This window comes from Dermacentor silvarum, chromosome 2, assembly GCF_013339745.2.
Source record: "Dermacentor silvarum isolate Dsil-2018 chromosome 2, BIME_Dsil_1.4, whole genome shotgun sequence".
In the NCBI taxonomy this organism is placed as follows: domain Eukaryota; kingdom Metazoa; phylum Arthropoda; class Arachnida; order Ixodida; family Ixodidae; genus Dermacentor; species Dermacentor silvarum.
Genome location: NC_051155.1, coordinates 217,125,840 through 217,144,053, shown reverse-complemented (window position 1 = coordinate 217,144,053; position 18,214 = coordinate 217,125,840). Strand labels below are relative to the sequence as shown.

Genomic DNA, 18,214 nt, shown 5'->3' with positions numbered 1-18,214 from the left:
TCCTTTCACGGATACACGACTCGTCCACATCATCGTATCATCGGCCAGCAGCTCTGTTCCCCCCCCCCCCCCTTTCAGCGATGCTGATAAAGCTGGATTCACACGACAGACCCCATTGCGGACAAATCAGTCACGTGACACCCGACGCAAATCGGATCACTTCGCAGGCGCGGCTAGCATTCACGCGACTGAGGATAACAGTGCGGCCGGAGCAGCACTCGTATCAGCAACGGCGATTTGGTTATCAGCCGTATCACGAAGCGCTTCACGTGAACCGAGGGAGCGCCGCGGGAACGGGTGACGTACGAGTTCGCCAGCACCTCGTGCATTATTCTCTATATGCAAAATGTCAACATGTAAAATGGAGGGGAATGGACGACCATGATGGATGAGAGAAGGGATCTTTATCACGCAGTGGTGGGGAGTGGGTAGGCTTTCCTAGGAGATAGCGAAACTAAATGGCGGAGAACTTTGCCTCGAGGTGTGGTGTAGCCACCTGGCCGTGAAGCCACACCTCCAAGTAAAATTCGCGTATAACCCGCACCCCAACTTTACCGCCAACTTTTTAGAATTTTTGGTGCGGGTTATACGCGCGAAAATACAGTAGTTGGTGTAACTATACTTAAAGAAAAATAGCCCAAAATGGTTGAGACAAAAAAGACGTACAACGGACGGGTGGTATAGTGCCCGTCTATTATACCTGTCTTCTTTTTGTCTCATATATTTTGCACTATATTTCTTTAAGAATGATCTTGAAATCATTTGTTCCCTCTCATGCTGGCCCACTAAGTACCGTTTGGTGAGAATTTCCACTAAATGCCAACGGTGTCTCTGCTGTACTGCCTTTCCACACTTCATAAAGCTGTGTCCACCAATGATGCACTCTTTGCTCTGTTGCAAATATTGAATTGGCAATTCACTATATGCTGCAGCCATTTCAGTGTGTTTTTCCAGGATCAAGGCATGTTGGTGTGACATCTGGGCAACCCACTCGCAGGCCACTACACATTTTCCCCCGTCATCTTGTTAAAAACAAATGATAAGGCATCTCTACAAATCTCCTCCAAGTGAACAAGTCTTGAGCCAAAGAACATACAAAAATAGCTAAAATAAAAGGCCCAATGCATGCTTTTTAAGAACAGTTGATTAAAAAAATAAAAGGGGCTTGTGGACATGGCATCCTAAGGATTATACAGCAAGGAAAGAAGATGCTCATTAGGAAGTTGAATGTGACGTCCATGAGGGCAGTAGATGGTTTAATGAAATTGGCGCACTTGATTTATAAGGTTCATGGAAAGAGTGATCGAAGAAAGAGAACCATGGTGCTTCTGTCACTGGCTTGTTTGACAGTATTATCACAGGTCCGTTAAAACATTAGTGAAGAGCCAGACAACTTATGATACAAGCTGCAACTTGTGCTGTGCACATAAAAATATTTCCAGTGTGCGTGCCACTCGTCAGCAACACTGTTTCTGTACTGGTGTCTTTGCGGCACTTATTGCTTATGCAATGTGTTGTTAGTCTTGGACGTCTAAAAGTGGCAGTGCCCACCTTTCACCAGGTGTGGTCTTCACAATGATAAATAGCTTTTGAATGCACATACTTTGAATTAAGTGATAACTTAAGTTACTTAGACCTGTGTTGTTAGACCTGTGTTGGGAGGAGGGTTTATGAGAAGTTACATGCCTATAAATTTGTTCAGTTTTGCTAGCAGCATGGGGCACCCGTGTACAGTTTGTGGCCAAGCTTACTGTAGGGCTTTCTTTCTTTACTTAAATATCATGTGGCACGATGACATTAAAGTCCACTCTTAAGTACCAAAGATGTGCAGTAGTGCTGCATCAGTCCTAAATGCAACAATAACCACAAGCAGGATACTTGAAAAAAAGAAGAAGGCGCTAGCTTCTCGTGGCTACTTGTCTCAGGCTGTGTCGTACCATCCTTCTTCGTCAGTATCAGTATTCTTCTTCCTCGTCTTAGTCAGGTGTTGCTAAAATGAAATTCACAAACATATAACAGTGCAAAGACAATGCAAAAGCAGTTGTCATCAGTCATAATAATAATAAAAACTTAGAGGATGCATAAGCTTCGCCTTTAAGAGTGAAATGCGATAGCATTCAAAGATCCCTGGCTGCTTATCAGGCTTCCCGGCAACTCCAGCTTTTTTGTCCAACTTCGCCTCCGCGTGCGGCTGCCGAGGAGGCGAGCGCCATCTCGATGGTATTTTTGCAAGGAAGAAACCGCGGCGCGCCGCTGTATGAATTGTACAAATGCTGGAAAAGGGGTTTGTGTTTGAGTTTCCGCGTAAGAGGATTATGTTTTCTCGTATATTCAAATTGCAATCTGACGCTATCACATCTATAGGTTGTGGTTCAGTCGTACTTCATGATTTTTCGGACAAATTTTACTTCGAGAAATTCAATTTCATTCACTAACGCCTTGAGCCACACGGAGGGCCTGCACAGTCAGGGTGGTTCAGGCTGATTTTCTGAGCCAACCACACCTGCGCGCCCGCGCCGACGCTGGATTTTCTGCGACACGGGGCCCTTAACGCTCTCACGTTAATAAAGTGGTTCTGTATTCAATATCCAAATTGTGCACTAATGTCTAAGCACAATAGCCTGGTTGCTCCATGCTCGCGAGTGCATTGCCCCCCCCCCCCCCCCCCCCCCCCCACTTTAATCTGGGCACCCCATAACACCTAGAACAGACCTAACTTCGCAACAACTATCATGCCTTTGCTGCCATAAATGATGTCAGTAGTAGTGTTCAAATATAATCTGGAGTCCTAGTGGACTGATCCTAGTTTTTTGCTTCATTACCCCCTCCCTCACTTTTTTCTTTACTGTGATCTTCTGATGAATACACAGGAAGGAAGTGACCATAAACACCATAACAGAAGCAAGACTGAGAAGTCGTACTCCCAAAAAAATCTGCTGGTGAAATGCACTACAGCTCGCCTCAGCCTTCTTATCAAGCCTGCCTTGGACCCAAAAGTACAAAAGTAGAGAGGCAAGGACTGCAGGCATCATGGCGTTAACAGGGAAGGTATGCATTCGCTCTGAATGCAGTTTAAGTCTGTTTATTCCTGCTGCTCTCTTGTTGTACTTTTTGTCTCAAGGCAACCTTGGTGAGCGGGATGGTGAGGCCAGTTACACTGTTTTTTCAGTGGAATAACTTATGGATGCTCTGTTGCAGATGCTGTGGGATGCTTCTAAAGGCTAATTTTATTGTGCTGTAATGGAATGAAACTTCGAAAGGAAAATACATTCTATAGCCGGGCAAATAATCTTATCAAACCTAGTCAGTCCATCATGCAATGGGTACAATGGCGTCCTCTCGGCTGTGCACCCAACTCCATATCTTCTCTTAGCACCCCCTGCCACTTTGTAGCATAATCTAAATCAGTCTAAAAATTAAATTATATTCTGAGGTTTTATGTGACAAAACCATGACCTGATTATAATGCATGCTGTAGCAGGGGACTCCAGATTAAATTTGGACACCTGAGGTTCTTTATTGTGCACCTAAATTTAAGCACACAAGCGTTTTCCACATTTTGCCCCTAGCAAAATGCGGCCACTACGGCCCAGATTAAAACAGTCGCCTCAAGCTCATCAGCGGAATGCCATTAACACTGGTCTACTGTGGTGGGGCTCGTAAGTCAATCTGTCACAATAAAATTTTGTAGAGGAAATGAGACTATAAAACTACAGTAGTCATTCAGTCTACTGAACTGCTACTAACGTCATCTTTTGTGGCAGCAGTGAAAGTGAAACTGACTGCTAAATCTGTTTACTGGTCATGTGCATCATGTCATGTGTCAATGTGCACTGTGATCCACTGTTAAAGGCAACGCTTTAATATGTGGCTCTTGCTTAGCTGGCATTTTAGCTTCAAGTGCTAGCTGAAGCTATGTCAATGTACTGTACAGATGTGTAGAAAGTTGTCCGTGCCACTAATCACTCCACAGCTCCATAGCCGGCTGATTGTACATCTGCCAGAGGGACAAATTTGCTTGTGCCCTGCAGTCATCTGTTCCCTTTAACAGTGGACTGCAGTGCACACTCCATGCTTGCCCGTTATATCTGTACCAGCACTTCATGGAGGTAGAAGTTCGAACATGCTAGCTCCTGGATGCGCATAATGCAAAAAATGTTTGCCTCCGTACGGACTCCACCAGCAGTGCCAAACAAACACTGCGAAGTGCCGCTTATTTACCAGTTTATTGACTCTGTTGTTGACATTCTGCACAAAGAGCTCAGTGAGGCAAAAAGTTCCCTATCCATAATTTTCACTTTTACCGTTACACCAGGCAATAACTTGCAACTAATTTTAACAAGTACCTGGACCAAGAATAAAACACACTTGTATATGCTACATTGTATGTGCAGGGTCACTTCCTTAGCTTATACAATCTGAGGAAGTGACAATACTGAAATTCTATGTTGCATCACCAACCTTGTCAATCTTGGCCACCATGACATCAATTTCAGCACTGATGCTTTCCAGCTCTTTGTTCCCTTTGGCAACTTGTGCTTCTAATGAATTAGTTTTCTCTTCACATTCCTTCAGTGTGGCAGTCAGGTCTTTTAGGCACCTCTCGTATGGTTGCCGTAAATGATCTTGAACGTCCTCATCTGGATTTCCAGACGGCCGCCTTGTCAGAAAAGGGAAGCAGTGGAAACATTCACGGGTAAAAAAACTTTGTGCAGGAGCCATTGACAATGAATGTCAATGTAAGCTAATAGCCGAACGCTTCTAGAAAGCTATTCACTTTATTAAAGGAATGATGTGCTTGGCATTGTGTACTTGTTGCAGTGAGGCTATTTACGTAGCGTTTGTTGTTCAAGGTGGGGTGATGAAATTAGGAAATTAGCAGGTGGAAATTTGAATCAGCTAGTACAAGACGGGGGTAATTGGAGATCGCAGGAAGAGACCTTTGTCCTGCAGTTGACATAAAAATAGGCTGATGATGATGTTCAATTATGTATTAAGGCGAAAGCCTTATATGTCTCATGGTGAGGTCTCCGTTTCAAAGTCGTTTCAAAACCGCGTCGTTGACATGAAATGGTCCTCTTAGGATAAGAGGCGATAATGCACATAAAACCGCGATTAAGGGTGGAAGAATGATTAGGCAAGTGAACTGAAGTGATAATGGGTATACAGAGAGGTGACTTAAAAGTGAATTGATAGTGAATTAAAGGGGTTTAGTGGGTGATAGGAGTCAAACGAAAGGTAATGATGCGATAGAGTGAGCTAAGCTAATGAATAGTGAATGAAGGTGGATCAAGTGGTGATAGGGTGAATCAAGAGTGATGAAAATTGGAAATTTGGAGTAATAGAGCAAACCAAGTATGATGGAAGTAAAACCAAAATGATAGAGTGAATGAAGGTGAACCAAGCAGTGATAGGGTGAATCAAGAGTGAATCAAGTGTGAATTAAGAGTGAATCAATGAGTTATAGAGGTGGGCAGTGACTTGCAAAAAAAATATGAGATTTGAGGGTCCAAGTGAGAGTGACTCATCAAAAAAAAAAAAAGTACAGAGTCACAGTTCAAGTTTGGTGAATCATAAGAAGGGTGACTTGCAAAAACGACTGTAAATTGTGGTTTTATAGTGATGATGACTCAGCAAAAAAAGTGGTTGTGTCATTGAGTTAGCGGCGCTCGGACTTTCGCTTTCAAGTCGTCTTAGTTGTAGTATAAGGGACCACTAGTAATTTTTCCATAGAGAACAGGCATACACACTTCACAGAAGTGAAGTTAACCAGCGCATCTGCAGCAGTAGCATAGGTGGCTATACATATTATCTGATTTGCCACATGCGTATTGTCTCCAATGGCACAAGTATCGGTGTGGAAGGCGACTGCCATCCTTCTCTCCCTCAGCCACCACAGTGAAGAGAGTTCGGCGGGAGAAGAAGGCTGTCCTTTCCGTGTGCTCCACCACAGCATTTAAACCTTCAGATGCCACAAAGCTGCCTTTACTCTCCTGCTCTAGGCTGTACATGCAAGAGAGAGAAAGAAAAGGTGCGACATCAATTTTGCCAGCCTATCAGTGCCTAAAACTCAGTCTTGCATGAAGTACCTATATTTGGCACCTAAAATGCGCTTTTTTAGTAGCAAGGAAACTTGGGCTAGGTGTTGAATGTTCATACTTGACAAAACAGCACTATAACCAATGAAATGTGTGTATATATACCTTTCTTCATTTGTTTCAGCGCTTGATGAAGTCATTGTAGCACAAATGAAAACGAACATAAAGAACACAAGACTGGACACCACTTCGGTCTTGTGTTGCTTGCATTTTTTTTTTAATTAGCACTACACTGGCTTAATCAAGTATCAACGAGCTAGCCCAAAAACAAGTTATCCAAAGTTTTACCTCTGTTTTGTGAAGTATGTATGCTTCTCCATACCAATACATCCAACCTATTGCTGGGTTAGTTGGTGAAACATAGCTATTAGAACATAGCGCTCATTCTGTCTATACTTCATTTGTGTATGTAATTTGTGCCGCTCTTCTAATATCTAATCAAACTACTTACTACAATGCTAAATGGCTGTGCTGATTTCACCACATGGGAGATGTCATTCATGCATGTTTCTGTTATAAATGGCCAAAGAACACAGTGTTTGGCGCTAGTGTGTTTTGTTCATTAGGGGAATCATAGAGTGGAGCAATTTTCAAGTAGAGGGAGAACAAGATATATGTAAAGACAGGCACGATGCTGTTGCTGGCCATAGTGGTTGTGACAATGTTGAGCCAGAAAAGGCAGGCAAAGAGTGATGCAGTTGACATGGTCTGAGAATGACCAGCATCCACAGAGCTCAGCAGCAATGACAACAAAGCCCATCCACCATTCTCTTGTGGAAGAAACAGGCGGTGGCAAGGCTGATGTAAGCCAAAAGTTGTCAGACGAACTGAGTTGCGTGCAAATCCACCAGACTTGGCATCGATCTTCCGAAGGCACATCCGTATGTTTGCTGATGAGTGAGTAATTTATCGAATTGTCAATAACACATCTGACCAAACAGCTCTTCAAACTGACCTAACCAATAAACAAGACTGGTGTGATGCTGATGACTCTTAATCCTAACAAATGCAAACTTGTGTCATTTAGTCGCACTGTTAACCTCCTCCATTTTCCTCACACAATTCATAACGTCCAGGTGGATGCCGTACAGTCATTTAAGTATCTTGGTGTCATGCTATTAAATGACCTCGCTTGGAACTCCCACATTACTAACATTGTATAGTCGGCTAACAAAACACTGGGATTCTTAAAACGCCATTTACGTATGGCTCTGAAACACGTGAAGCTACTTGCCTAGAAAATGCTTATCAGACCAAAACTAGAATATGCATCATCCATCTGAAACCTGTATCAAGACTACTTTAAAAAACTGGCCACCATCCCGCCCTGCGAACATGAATGTCCAGCGAAGCTGTATCAAACACCACACATGGTCGAGCATTGTATTCACGCTGTTCTTCTGGTGTTTTTAATTTCCGTTGTCTACCCATGGCAGTCTTAGAATGAACTCAATGAGTTGCTAGATGGGTCTCCCTTTTATATATGAGAGCGTGGTGACGTCACTAAGTATATATATGCTGTATGCCTGATTGCAAAGAAAGATATGCCGTTTGCCTTCAATTGATAACCCGGTGTTTTGTGTTTACACCACGAAATTTTCCGACCAACGAGAGGTATACAGCTTCACTGTAAAACGACTTCGAATAACTTCAAAACCATACAGTCAGGTTCATTCATGCTACCTATATTCTTACGACACCAGTGTATCATCTTTGAAAGCTGAAAGAAACTTATGCGTTCTTTCTTATTGTCGTCATATTGCCAGCCTCTGTCTTTTCGTTAAGTTTTTCTACAGCTCACTGAACTTATCCCTTCTTTCTTATTGTCATCAAATTGCCAACTTCTTTTCAAGTTTTTCTACAGCTCACTGCACCAGGCACCTTACATCATCATACAAACATTATGGCACACCCGCCACCCACTTCAAGTTTAGCCCACGTTCCTGGACTACTACTTTTTAGCCTCATTTTCTTCCCCGGGCAGCATCAGACTAGAACGGCCTTCCTCACCAAGTTGTATCTATAAATTGTCCATCGATGTTCTTGCAAAGGCTAACAGAACTTGTGTTTCAATAAAACAACAACATGTAACCCGACCCCTTATGTAACACCCCTAACTGTAACATAGCAGTGACGCTACACACGGATGGTCGGTTATAAGGGTTTACAGTGTTCCCTAAAATACCCTTGCAGAACAAACAAAACATACGTAAGACGGCAAACTTGCTACACTCGAGCGAGAAAGAGAAACGACTATCCAAACGACGAGATGGCAAAAACAGTTCGCACAAGCGACGAGCAACTAAAACAAAAGCAAGAGACATCAGCAAGCAGAAGTTAGGTGCAATTAGAACATAAAATGGAGGAAAGACTAACTGGAAGTATCAAATACGTACAATCATGCAAGACATCCAACGCTACGGAAGCAGCCGGGATCGCTTTCGTTTGACGGCGCTAGTTCTCAATGGGTGCATGCTATGAGTCGGCATGTAAGACACAGCCACCAACAATGAGAGAAACACTAGTTTAATTTTTCTTACCACACAGGTGTCCCTTTGTATTTTTCTTGCTCTTCGATCAGGTGGCTCAGACTTCTGAACTTCTCGTCCAGTCTTAGGTCGTCGATAATGACTCTGCACTCCGCGCTCATGTGCGACAAAAGCTGATCTGCGAGGCTGTTAATGCACTTCTCCAACGAACTCTTCTTGATGCCATACTTTTGAACTTCAAGCGCGTTCAAGCACTGCTGCCTGAAACAAACCAACAGTGTTACACGATGGTTACGCATGCATACGCGTGGTTGTTCATCACCTGAACTTTTCGCACAGGTCTTTGGAAGCTTTGTCTACAGCACGTAGAGATTTTTCAGTACGGTTGCAGTACTGTCCATCCATAATTTTTCCGTTCTTGTTTTGCAGTTCACTCAGTTCCCTCGGTCCATTCTACAACGCCACGAACTTTACCACTTCACCTTCTATTTGCGGTTCGCGCGAAAACAGCAGCCATCAGTCGGCTGCGATTGCGGCGACCGTTGCCTTTGGCTAGAACAGTGCAACCGTGCAACTGTCCACGGCTTGGGTAAAAACGTAATTATAGATTATTGTGTTAAAGTTCACAGTTATGAAAAAAAAGAAAGAAAAATTAGACAACCAATTGCGTTTTATTATTTGATATCGTACCTAGATTAGCCAAGTCAAAACAAGTAGGGTTCGGTCGCAACCGGCGAACAGCGTCTGTTGTGAAAAGATGTGCGGTGTGGAACACGCGAAACTCGGTTGGTTTAGTGCTGTTTTGATTCTGTGTTGTCGAAGCAGTCATGATCTGAAATAATCTGCTAGCGAATGCGTGTTTATTGCCGTTTCGTAGAGTTACATCTGAATTGTCCGGCGAAATGCGTGAGTGCAGCCGACGAACTCGGTGTACTTGCTGTCAAGGGGGTAGCTATTCAACACTTTCGATTTAGGGTATCTGTGAGAATTTTAACTCGCATCTTCTGAATGAGCCTCAAGTTCGCTCATCAGTTTCGTTGAGTACGCGTTGCTCTGAGCTTCAGCCGGGACCTCTTCGTGGCCGTAAATGATGCGCCATAGGTGGTGCCGTATGTTTCTCGGTCTCATATGCGTAAACTTTTTCTCGGTGTTTATTATGTGGATATATCTCGACAGCAAGTGCCCGTGCTACGAGACATCCCGTGAAGGCGGCGACGTCAGAGCCTCCGGGGAGGCGGCCCGGCAACATCAGCGCTCGTTCGCCGTGCCTCAGGGCGATCACGACTACAGTGCCGGAGGAGCTATGAAGATGCGCAACGCGGCCCCTCTCGACGACATCTACGACCTGCCGAACTCCCTCGTTACTCTCGTGCTGCGCGAGTTCGAATTCTATGAGCACGACCTAGTGGAGACCGTTCGCTCTTTTCACACGGTGTTTCCGCGCATGCCGATCGTGCTGTTTGCAGACGACGTGCCGTATCCGCCTCTGAGGTTTCCCCGAGAGGAATTCGGCCCGAACATCACTGTCGTCCCACTCGCCAGGGATCCGGGCCGCCACGCCAACGCTACGCGCTTGGAAAACTACGTTAAGACGGACCTGGTGTTGTTCGTGCCCGATTCCGTGCGCATGACGCAGCCGGCCATCGTCACCACCATGATCAAGCGCATCTTTAAGAACCCGCGCCAGATGGTGGCCGTTCGAATTGCGGGAGAGATGCGACGCTGCCTGAACCTAGACGTCAACTTGCGCGAGTGGACGCTGGTGTACCGCAAGGCGTCGCGCACGGCCGAGTCTCATTGCGATGCGTTTGGAGGCCGGCACTTGCTCATGGTCAAGTCCGAACTGGTGCTGTCGCTCAGCGAGCCGCTGGTGCGTCCGTTCCCCGAGGCGCTGTACGTACAGACAGCGCTCAGACACGTGAAGGTAATTGATATGTTTACGTTGCTTTCATTTGTTGAGTAAGGCCGGTCGCCAAAAGTGAAACAAGACGTATAAACTGCTGGTGATCAGTTGCATTTCCTGCTTATTTCCCACACTGTCATTAAGGTATTAGTATTGTTTAGGCTGCATTACTGCAAGCTCTTACAGTCGCATCACCTTACTGCCGCTTACTGCGTGCTAGAACAATTGTGATTTTGTTTTTCGTATTCTACATTTTAAAGCAGTAAGCAGCTGCCACTCATTTCTTTCGCTCTTTTATTATACCTTTAGGTGGGCTCATTTGTATATTGTTTCCACACAGATTGAAATCGTCGACAGCCTGGTTGCCCAGAATGGCCGCACACTGTTCACAACAGAGCACAATCGGGAGAAACTGCGTGCAGCCACTACAAGTCGTCGGTCGCAGCTCTACACCAACTTTGGCGTGAAAAAAGTCCACCAGCCCGGTGGGGAAGTCACGTGGCACGGCTGCAAGCGGGAAACCTCTCGTTGCTTTGGCACTGTGGTGGATGAGACACCAGATTACCTGTACAAAGGGCGCTGGACACCACCGTGTTGCCTGGAAAACTTGCGTCGCACAGCCAGACACGTGTTTGCCATACTGGAAAGGTGCAAGACCCGTTACTGGCTAGAAGGTGGTAGCCTCCTTGGTGCTGCCAGAAATCACGACATCATTCCATGGGACTACGACATTGACATTGGTGTGTATAGCGACGATGTGCAGCGCTGTGAGTGGCTGCGGAACTCTCAAAAAGGTTCTGTGATTGATGCTGACGGCTACGTGTGGGAGAAGGCTACGGAGGGAGACTTTGTTCGCGTTCAGTACAGCACTACCAATCGAGTGCATGTGGACATCTTTCCCTTTTACTCCCGAAATGGTGTCATGACTAAAGACACGTGGTTCAAGAGCCATCCACAAGACAGGGAGTTCCCAGAGCATTTTCTGAAGCCTCTATCTAGCATCCTCTTTGTAGGAGTGTTTGCATCAGCACCCAACAATATCACTCAGTTTCTGGAGTTGAAGTTTGGGAAAGGTGTTGTAGGAAAGCCCCAGTATCCAAACCCAGCCTTGTTGGCCTATCCGAAAAGCACTGGTGCTTAGCACTGGACTAGAGCAATTAGTATGTGAATTTAAAACATGGTGATAATAGTTTCGATAGCAGTTTATTGCAGGGTTTCTGCCTAATCATCATGGAGCATAACATTGTGCATTAGTAATTTTTTTGTCCTCTTGGATTTTTGTAGGCTTCAGCAAACTCGGTGCAGTGCTTAACCTCCATAGGTGCAATGACTGAATATTAAGCATATTATCAATCTCTGATTTACTTATGCCTAGCTCACTAGTCAGCAGAATTTGTTTGTTGAACCTTTAGAATGTTTTGTAAATCTGCAACCACTGTAGAGGGAACCTTTTAAAACAGAAAATACAAATTCGAAAGGTAAAAGCTGTGACAGTGTGTTCTCATTGCTGTCATACCTATCATATATATCACCAGGCCGAAAATTTTATTTTGTTTCAAGAGAAATTGGCACTCACTGACCATGTGTAAAAATAATATCATGTTTCGAAGTCACAGCTTTGTTTTTCATTTGCTGCGTCCATGGCAATTACACAATCCTTTATGGCTTGGCATATGCTCCTGTTTGAGATACAGTTGAAATTTATTATACTGAAGTCTGATCTATATGAAAATACTTTCGTCATATCTGATATTTGTTACATGCTGATATTGGTGATAAACAATTTAGATTTCCTTTGTTATATCCAGTAATTTGGTATATGTTTTCGTTACATCAAGGCTTGACTCTATATGTTTCTGAAGTTGTGCTTTGTTTATGCCCAGTTTGTTTGTATGGTATGGTGCAACTACTACCCAGTATCCAGATAGATGATTATGCAGGCAGAGAGTCATCCTATTGGGGGTGCGGGAGGCGGGGGGTGGGGTGGGGGTTAATTGCCACATGCCATACCCCCTACCCCTCTTGTCTCTTTAGTCGCTGTCTCTTTAGTCGTTTTGTGCAGTGTGAATACAGGAAGACTTTACTTGAGTTAACTCCAATGGTTAGAAGGTACTCAAAAAAGCAGCTTGCCCACCTGAAAGCTCATCCAAGTGAAACATGAATTCGTACACTGTCTAACTGCACTGGGACATTGCACCTATTTGCCAATCTGAATAGGTCATTCAATTGATGTTAAAGCAAGTGATATTTCATAATGGTATTTGACTGGGGTGGTTCGGCCAGGTACTACGCTCACTGGCTGTGTGACCAAAATGTGTTTTTGGGACCCCTTTATTGCGGGTGAAAATAGCAGGCAAGACTATCTTACTGCATCATGTAGCAACTCACAAGCCATTTTCGCCTATCACTGCATGATTGTGTTCAGATCTATGGGTTTAGGCAGTTTATTGCAAAGCTTTGTCAGATACTGCATAATTGTGTTCAGAGCTATGGGTTTAGGCAGTTTATTGCAAAGCTTTGTCAGACACTGCATGATTGTGTTCAGAGCTATGGGTTTAGGCAGTTTATTGCAAAGCTTTGTCAGACAAGGCTCATTAGTTTAAGAGACTGAATACTTTTTATAGCGAACATTTACCTCAAGTTTCGCATTTCCATGATCAGTGCTGGAACCAGGATTAAATTCGAGGGAATTTTTTCCAGCCTGCTCATAGCCTGTTCCACTTTCTTGAGAGAGTGTTGTAAAATTTTAGGAGAAGCTATGACACTGAAACAAACTTCGTGGCTATGCCTGCTACCATGATCATGTACAGAAAACTTAAGTGCTGAGAGTTACATGTTTTCAGGCACGGCATTGTGACTAGACTAGTACATAAAACAGCTTTAATATTTTATTTATTGCATGATGTCAAAGGAGTACTGACATAGGATTTCTTACATGTCATTTCTTCTTTTCTTTTTTTTCCTTAGCTGACGGTTCAAATTCTCTAAACTTTAGTAAAAAAATACTGACCGGCATCAGAGTGCTCTAATTTAATACAATGCTTGTTTCTATGAAGCAGTTTCAGTTTTGGTGCCGAGGAGATGGATGTGTCATAATATCATGATACACCGGCTCGCTCCGTTCCGATAATCGCTGCAGCTGCAAAATGTGAGCACAGCCTGAAGCAACACACGCAGCACTCTTTTCTTTATATCAGCAACACCATCATATCTAGCCTTATTGATACACAACATCAGCAAATGTTGCTCTTTGTCACGACGTCATGGTAATGTAAGGTCTGGCATTTCAAGACAACTTAAGCATCAAATTAAAATATGCCTTCAACCTTCATACTTGCTAAATGTGGTCATTTTGTACAAGAGAAATGTGTGGCTGAGTATTTACAACTTTGAAAATATGTCAGTACTCCTATAAGCTTTCATATATTTATCTGCTGAAGGGAAATGTGAAGCTGGTATGGTGTTCACAATATTCTGTGAAAAGAAATTGCATAGACAGAACACAAAAAGCACAAAAGTAAGGGTAACCCAGAAAAATGTCTAGAATTTATTGATGCTTCAACTGGAGCAGCAAAGAACAACCACCACGAGGCATGTTTTAATGGGTGATACAGTAACCCAAGTTTTGTCTAGATAGGCTCTTAGTCACATTTCATTAGTAAGGTAGATGATGACTCGTTTGCAGAATTTTATTCAGTCTATAGATGTCAGTTGGGTAAGCTATTCCAATTGTTTATAGCATCCGGAAAAAAATTACCTTTGGCTTATTAGACGTGTGGCTTCAGATGCGCGTTATAGAATGACTGTGACTGATACGCAAACGTGTCCTTAATGGTTGTTTTAGTAGTGCGTTCCGAGATGGTTTGGTTGTAATAGAAGGCATGTAAAAAGCAGTCATGAGATGATGCGGCGTGAGGTGAGTGTCGGTTGTTTTAGTGATAATTTTAATAGTGTGATACTGGTATCCTTTTCATGGTTTGATGTTATAAAATGTACAGTACGGTTCTGAATTATTTTTTAGTCAGTGGTGAGGTAAGACTGTTATGGATGCCAGACAGATGTTGAATACTCCAATTTCGGTCGAATGAACATTGTGTGGGCTAGTTTTTCCTACTTCTGGAGATGCATTTTTCAGATTGCGTCTTAGATAGCCACGTGTGCGTGAGGCATTTGAGTAGATGGATTCTGTGTGGGACGTCCATGATAAAGATGGGATCATGTGCAAGCCAAGGTATTCGTACGATTCTGCACAGTTGATGGGAACTGAGTTGGTGTAATAATTGTTCTGGCTAATTGACGTTTTTGATTGAGTCTATTTGAGTTCACATATGTTGCTGTTGCACTTGTTGACCCATGGATTCCTGGAATATTCCGTGTCTTTAAATGTTTCGTTTCTTTTTTTCTTTTCATAAAGTGTTACAAGTAAAGCTTTCTAACTTCCAACATAGCAGCATCTCTATTTTTTTTTTTTTTTTAAGAAACATTTTCTTTTCTGTGTTCTATCAGCCATCAGTTATGTTATTTACATTAATCAGATGGTATTTGCCCTATTTAGGTGAGCAGTACCACACAGTACTATTTATATTTCCTCTTATTGGAATGCTACCTGAGTTTTCAGTTTGTTTTATACTACTAAACTACTGTTGTGTCTTGCTGTGTCTTGGCATTTGCTGTTTACTTAGTGCAATTTCTAGCATTATAAATTTTTAGGGAAACATTTTTGCGCTATCTTTATATTTGATAAGGTTCAAAATTTGTGCCCTATAATATGGGCTTGAGGTCATAGTTATTTTACCTGAACTGAAAGTGAATTTCTGAGCAGTGCTTATTATTACACTTTAACATCACTTCTGTTCCATGTCTTTGATTTGTTTTTACATTGCAGATGCACTCTGTGCTCACTGCGCAGCTGTATTTTTGTTGGAGTATTTGTATGTGTATGTGCCATTTTTAAACTTTAATGATGTTGAAGCATTTAAGTTCAATTGCAGTGCCAAGTGTGCCCCTGTGTGAACTCTTGATGCAAGACTTGTGGATTATTTTCTATTAATAACTCAGTAATTCATGTCTGTCAATTTTCTAGTCGTTTTGTACAATGCTTTTACATAAGAAAAAAAAAAAGAAATATATTTAGCGGCCTCTGTCAACTCTGTATGGTTGGTGTTGTCATTTTACTCACTGCAGTGGCTATGGCATTCTGCTGCTAAACACAAGGTTACGGGTTCCATTCTTAGTAGCGTTTGTCCGCACTCTGATATAGAAGAATGCAAAAGTACTCGCTTGCTGAGATAGTAGTGCTCGTTAAAAAACATCTTGGTCCCAAATAAACCCGAAGCACCCACTAAAATGTCTCTCATAGCCAGACCTCCACTTTGGGCTGTAAAACCTCTGAAGTTATGTTTACTATTACCGATACCGCTATTTTCTACCGTTAAAGGGGAGGTACGATAAGGGGGAGACACAATAAGATTCTTAATCTTTCCAGTTTATACTTAATGTTCTGTCATTTCTTTTCTCATCGTGCATGTTGAATAGGCTGTGATGCAGTTTATTAGAACAAAATAAAGTAGGACATATCTGTGCACATTTTTTTTTTCTATGCACTTGAAAAATGCCATTCACCTCTCGGTGCTACATGCCTACACATGACAAAAACCCAAGCTACATTACTTGATGTTCTGTTGTGCCCTGCCTTTTAAGGACGTATAAGATATACAATATGAGAGAAATGTAGCATGTTTGTGTGTTTAACTATGAGATTTTACATTGAGTTTGACAGTATCGTTTGTTTTGTAGAAGCAGACCTGTACAACTTTATAAAAATTAAAAATAAAACTGAATGTCAAAGCTTTGGAGAAGAAAATTGGTATAACAAAAAGAAATAAAGGAAAAACAAACCCGAGCAATATGATAACAGCATTAAACGGATTTGTTGCTTGGCAATTTGGTGCAGCTTACTGTACATTCATTTTAATGGTGAAGAACAGACACCACACAGGAAACATGACACACAGGTGCTTGTGTGTCTCATGTTTCCTGTATGGTGTCTGTTCTTTGTGCCATTAAAAAGAATGTATAGCATGTACAATGATAATTGCATTTGTCTTAAAATAATATAATTCAAGTCAGATGCAGCAAAAGGCATCACCAGCCACATACAATGTTTAGGGAAAAATACAAACAGTAGCTGGCAAAAAAAAAAAGGAAGAGTAGTCTGTGATTGATACAATATCATCAAGAAAGGAGAAGGTTCATGTGTAGTATGTGGCACAAATGAAAAATCAGCGCAGCTTCGCTGACTTAACGTCGTGAAGACTGATGAAACAGCGGAGCTGGTGGCTTCAACTTGGCTTTTACTTCCCGATGAGTCTCTTCGTACCGCTGCCGTAACACTGCTTCCCTCACTCGTAACTCGGGGTCTTCGGATCTTCGCCGTCGCTTAGCCTCGGCTTCCCTTGCTCGGAACTCTGGGTCGCATAGGCGCCGACTACGGGGGGGCTCCGGGGCTCTCCCCCCCCCCTCCCCTCTCCTAAAATGTCAGCACCAGAGTACTGTTACCCAAACCGTTTATGGTTTCTTTTGAGTTGCCTCTACATTTGCCCTTAAAATGTGATAGTGGCTAAAAGCTCACTGCATCATCGTTGATGCAGACGTGCGCAGCTTTTATTCATAATTTCGCTTTATTTCTGAAAGTCATGGCAATAGGAAAACAAGCGCATTAGAAGCACCAACAGCGGCTCCCTCATCCGTATTTTTTCACTTCAACATGTTATTTTTATTTCCACTGTGAACACCATACACAGACACATTATATTTCAATGTGTACACAGGACAAAATTTATGATATTTTGAAAGAGAAAAACGTAGCCAACTAACAATTATTTCTAATGATATGGATAGTCTATGTCTAGAGAATCAATATGTTGCTGTATGTTCAACTCGCTACAAATTGCTTTGCACACTTTTTTGACACTGAAAAAGGTCTGCAGACTTCAGTGATGCCTTCGGCAGAGTCTTTTATCAACGGTGTATGAAAGACACATGAATGATATGTGTCTCAGCATTGCTTCTCTTTCCAGTAGGTAATGCTAATGACTTACAATAATTTACAACATTTATTGGGGATGGAAACATTGCAGCATGCATGCAGAGGCCATAAATATATATAATTAACTTAGTAACCGAAGTGAGGCTGAGCCGGATTCACACGAAATCAGAATCGATAGCAGTCATGCACAGCAGAGCTTCTACTAGGACTCAGAAAAAAAAAAAAGAGGCTGCAGTTTGCCGGAAAGGTGAAGCTGTATTAATGATAGCGAAGCATAAGACAATTACACGAAAAAGATTCTTCCCGTATAAATCTGTGTAAGAGCTGCACCCCCAACTTAAAAGCGAATATTTTTTTAAAATCCAACCGAGAAGCAATCGCGTTCAGCGCGATTGCATTGGTGGATGCTCGTGTGCATCCACCTTTGAGGGGCAAATGCCGCTGCCTTCTAAAGTTGTACACAACGAGAGGAGGCGATCGCGGAGGTTTACAGCGGATTTCATACTCATAGTTGGAAAAATTTGATAAAATGGCCCGGTTCCTTGTAAGGCTCCTCAAAATTGTGGCAAAAAAGTGCGGCCCTCACACGAGTCTGTACTTTGGTTATATAGCCTATATGAATTGTAGTAACATATACTCACTGATTAAAATAACGAACATCATGCAATGCACGGAC

The 18,214-nt window shown here is 42.7% G+C and overlaps 2 protein-coding genes across 2 annotated transcripts; one reads left to right on the top strand and one right to left on the bottom strand.

The window, feature by feature from the left end:
* Positions 1-1,653: 1,653 nt before the first annotated feature.
* On the bottom strand, positions 1,654-9,299 carry LOC119442640 (uncharacterized). Its single transcript, XM_037707584.2, has 4 exons — positions 8,910-9,299; positions 8,639-8,848; positions 4,462-4,660; positions 1,654-1,990 (listed from the first exon to the last, which is right to left on the bottom strand). The coding sequence occupies exons 1-4, from the start codon at positions 8,990-8,992 to the stop codon at positions 1,922-1,924; spliced, it is 561 nt and encodes a 186-aa protein (XP_037563512.1). The 5' UTR covers positions 8,993-9,299; the 3' UTR covers positions 1,654-1,921.
* A 79-nt stretch (positions 9,300-9,378) lies between these two features.
* On the top strand, positions 9,379-17,486 carry LOC119442638 (ribitol 5-phosphate transferase FKRP). Its single transcript, XM_037707582.2, has 2 exons — positions 9,379-10,511; positions 10,831-17,486. Exons 1-2 carry the CDS (start codon positions 9,675-9,677, stop codon positions 11,629-11,631), a joined length of 1,638 nt encoding a protein of 545 aa, XP_037563510.1. The 5' UTR covers positions 9,379-9,674; the 3' UTR covers positions 11,632-17,486.
* The last annotated feature ends 728 nt before the right edge of the window (positions 17,487-18,214 follow it).

Excerpts from the sequence above, each read along its gene's own strand:
- LOC119442640 (XM_037707584.2), bottom strand. The coding sequence starts at position 8,992 with ATGGATGGACAGTACTGCAACCGTACTGAAAAATCTCTACGTGCTGTA. Across the intron at positions 8,849-8,909 it reads GACCTGTGCGAAAAGTTCAG|GCAGCAGTGCTTGAACGCGC; the intron begins GTGATGAACAAC and ends GGTTTGTTTCAG. Across the intron at positions 4,661-8,638 it reads TACAAAGGGACACCTGTGTG|GCGGCCGTCTGGAAATCCAG; the intron begins GTAAGAAAAATT and ends TTTTCTGACAAG.
- LOC119442638 (XM_037707582.2), top strand. The coding sequence starts at position 9,675 with ATGATGCGCCATAGGTGGTGCCGTATGTTTCTCGGTCTCATATGCGTA. Across the intron at positions 10,512-10,830 it reads CAGCGCTCAGACACGTGAAG|ATTGAAATCGTCGACAGCCT; the intron begins GTAATTGATATG and ends GTTTCCACACAG.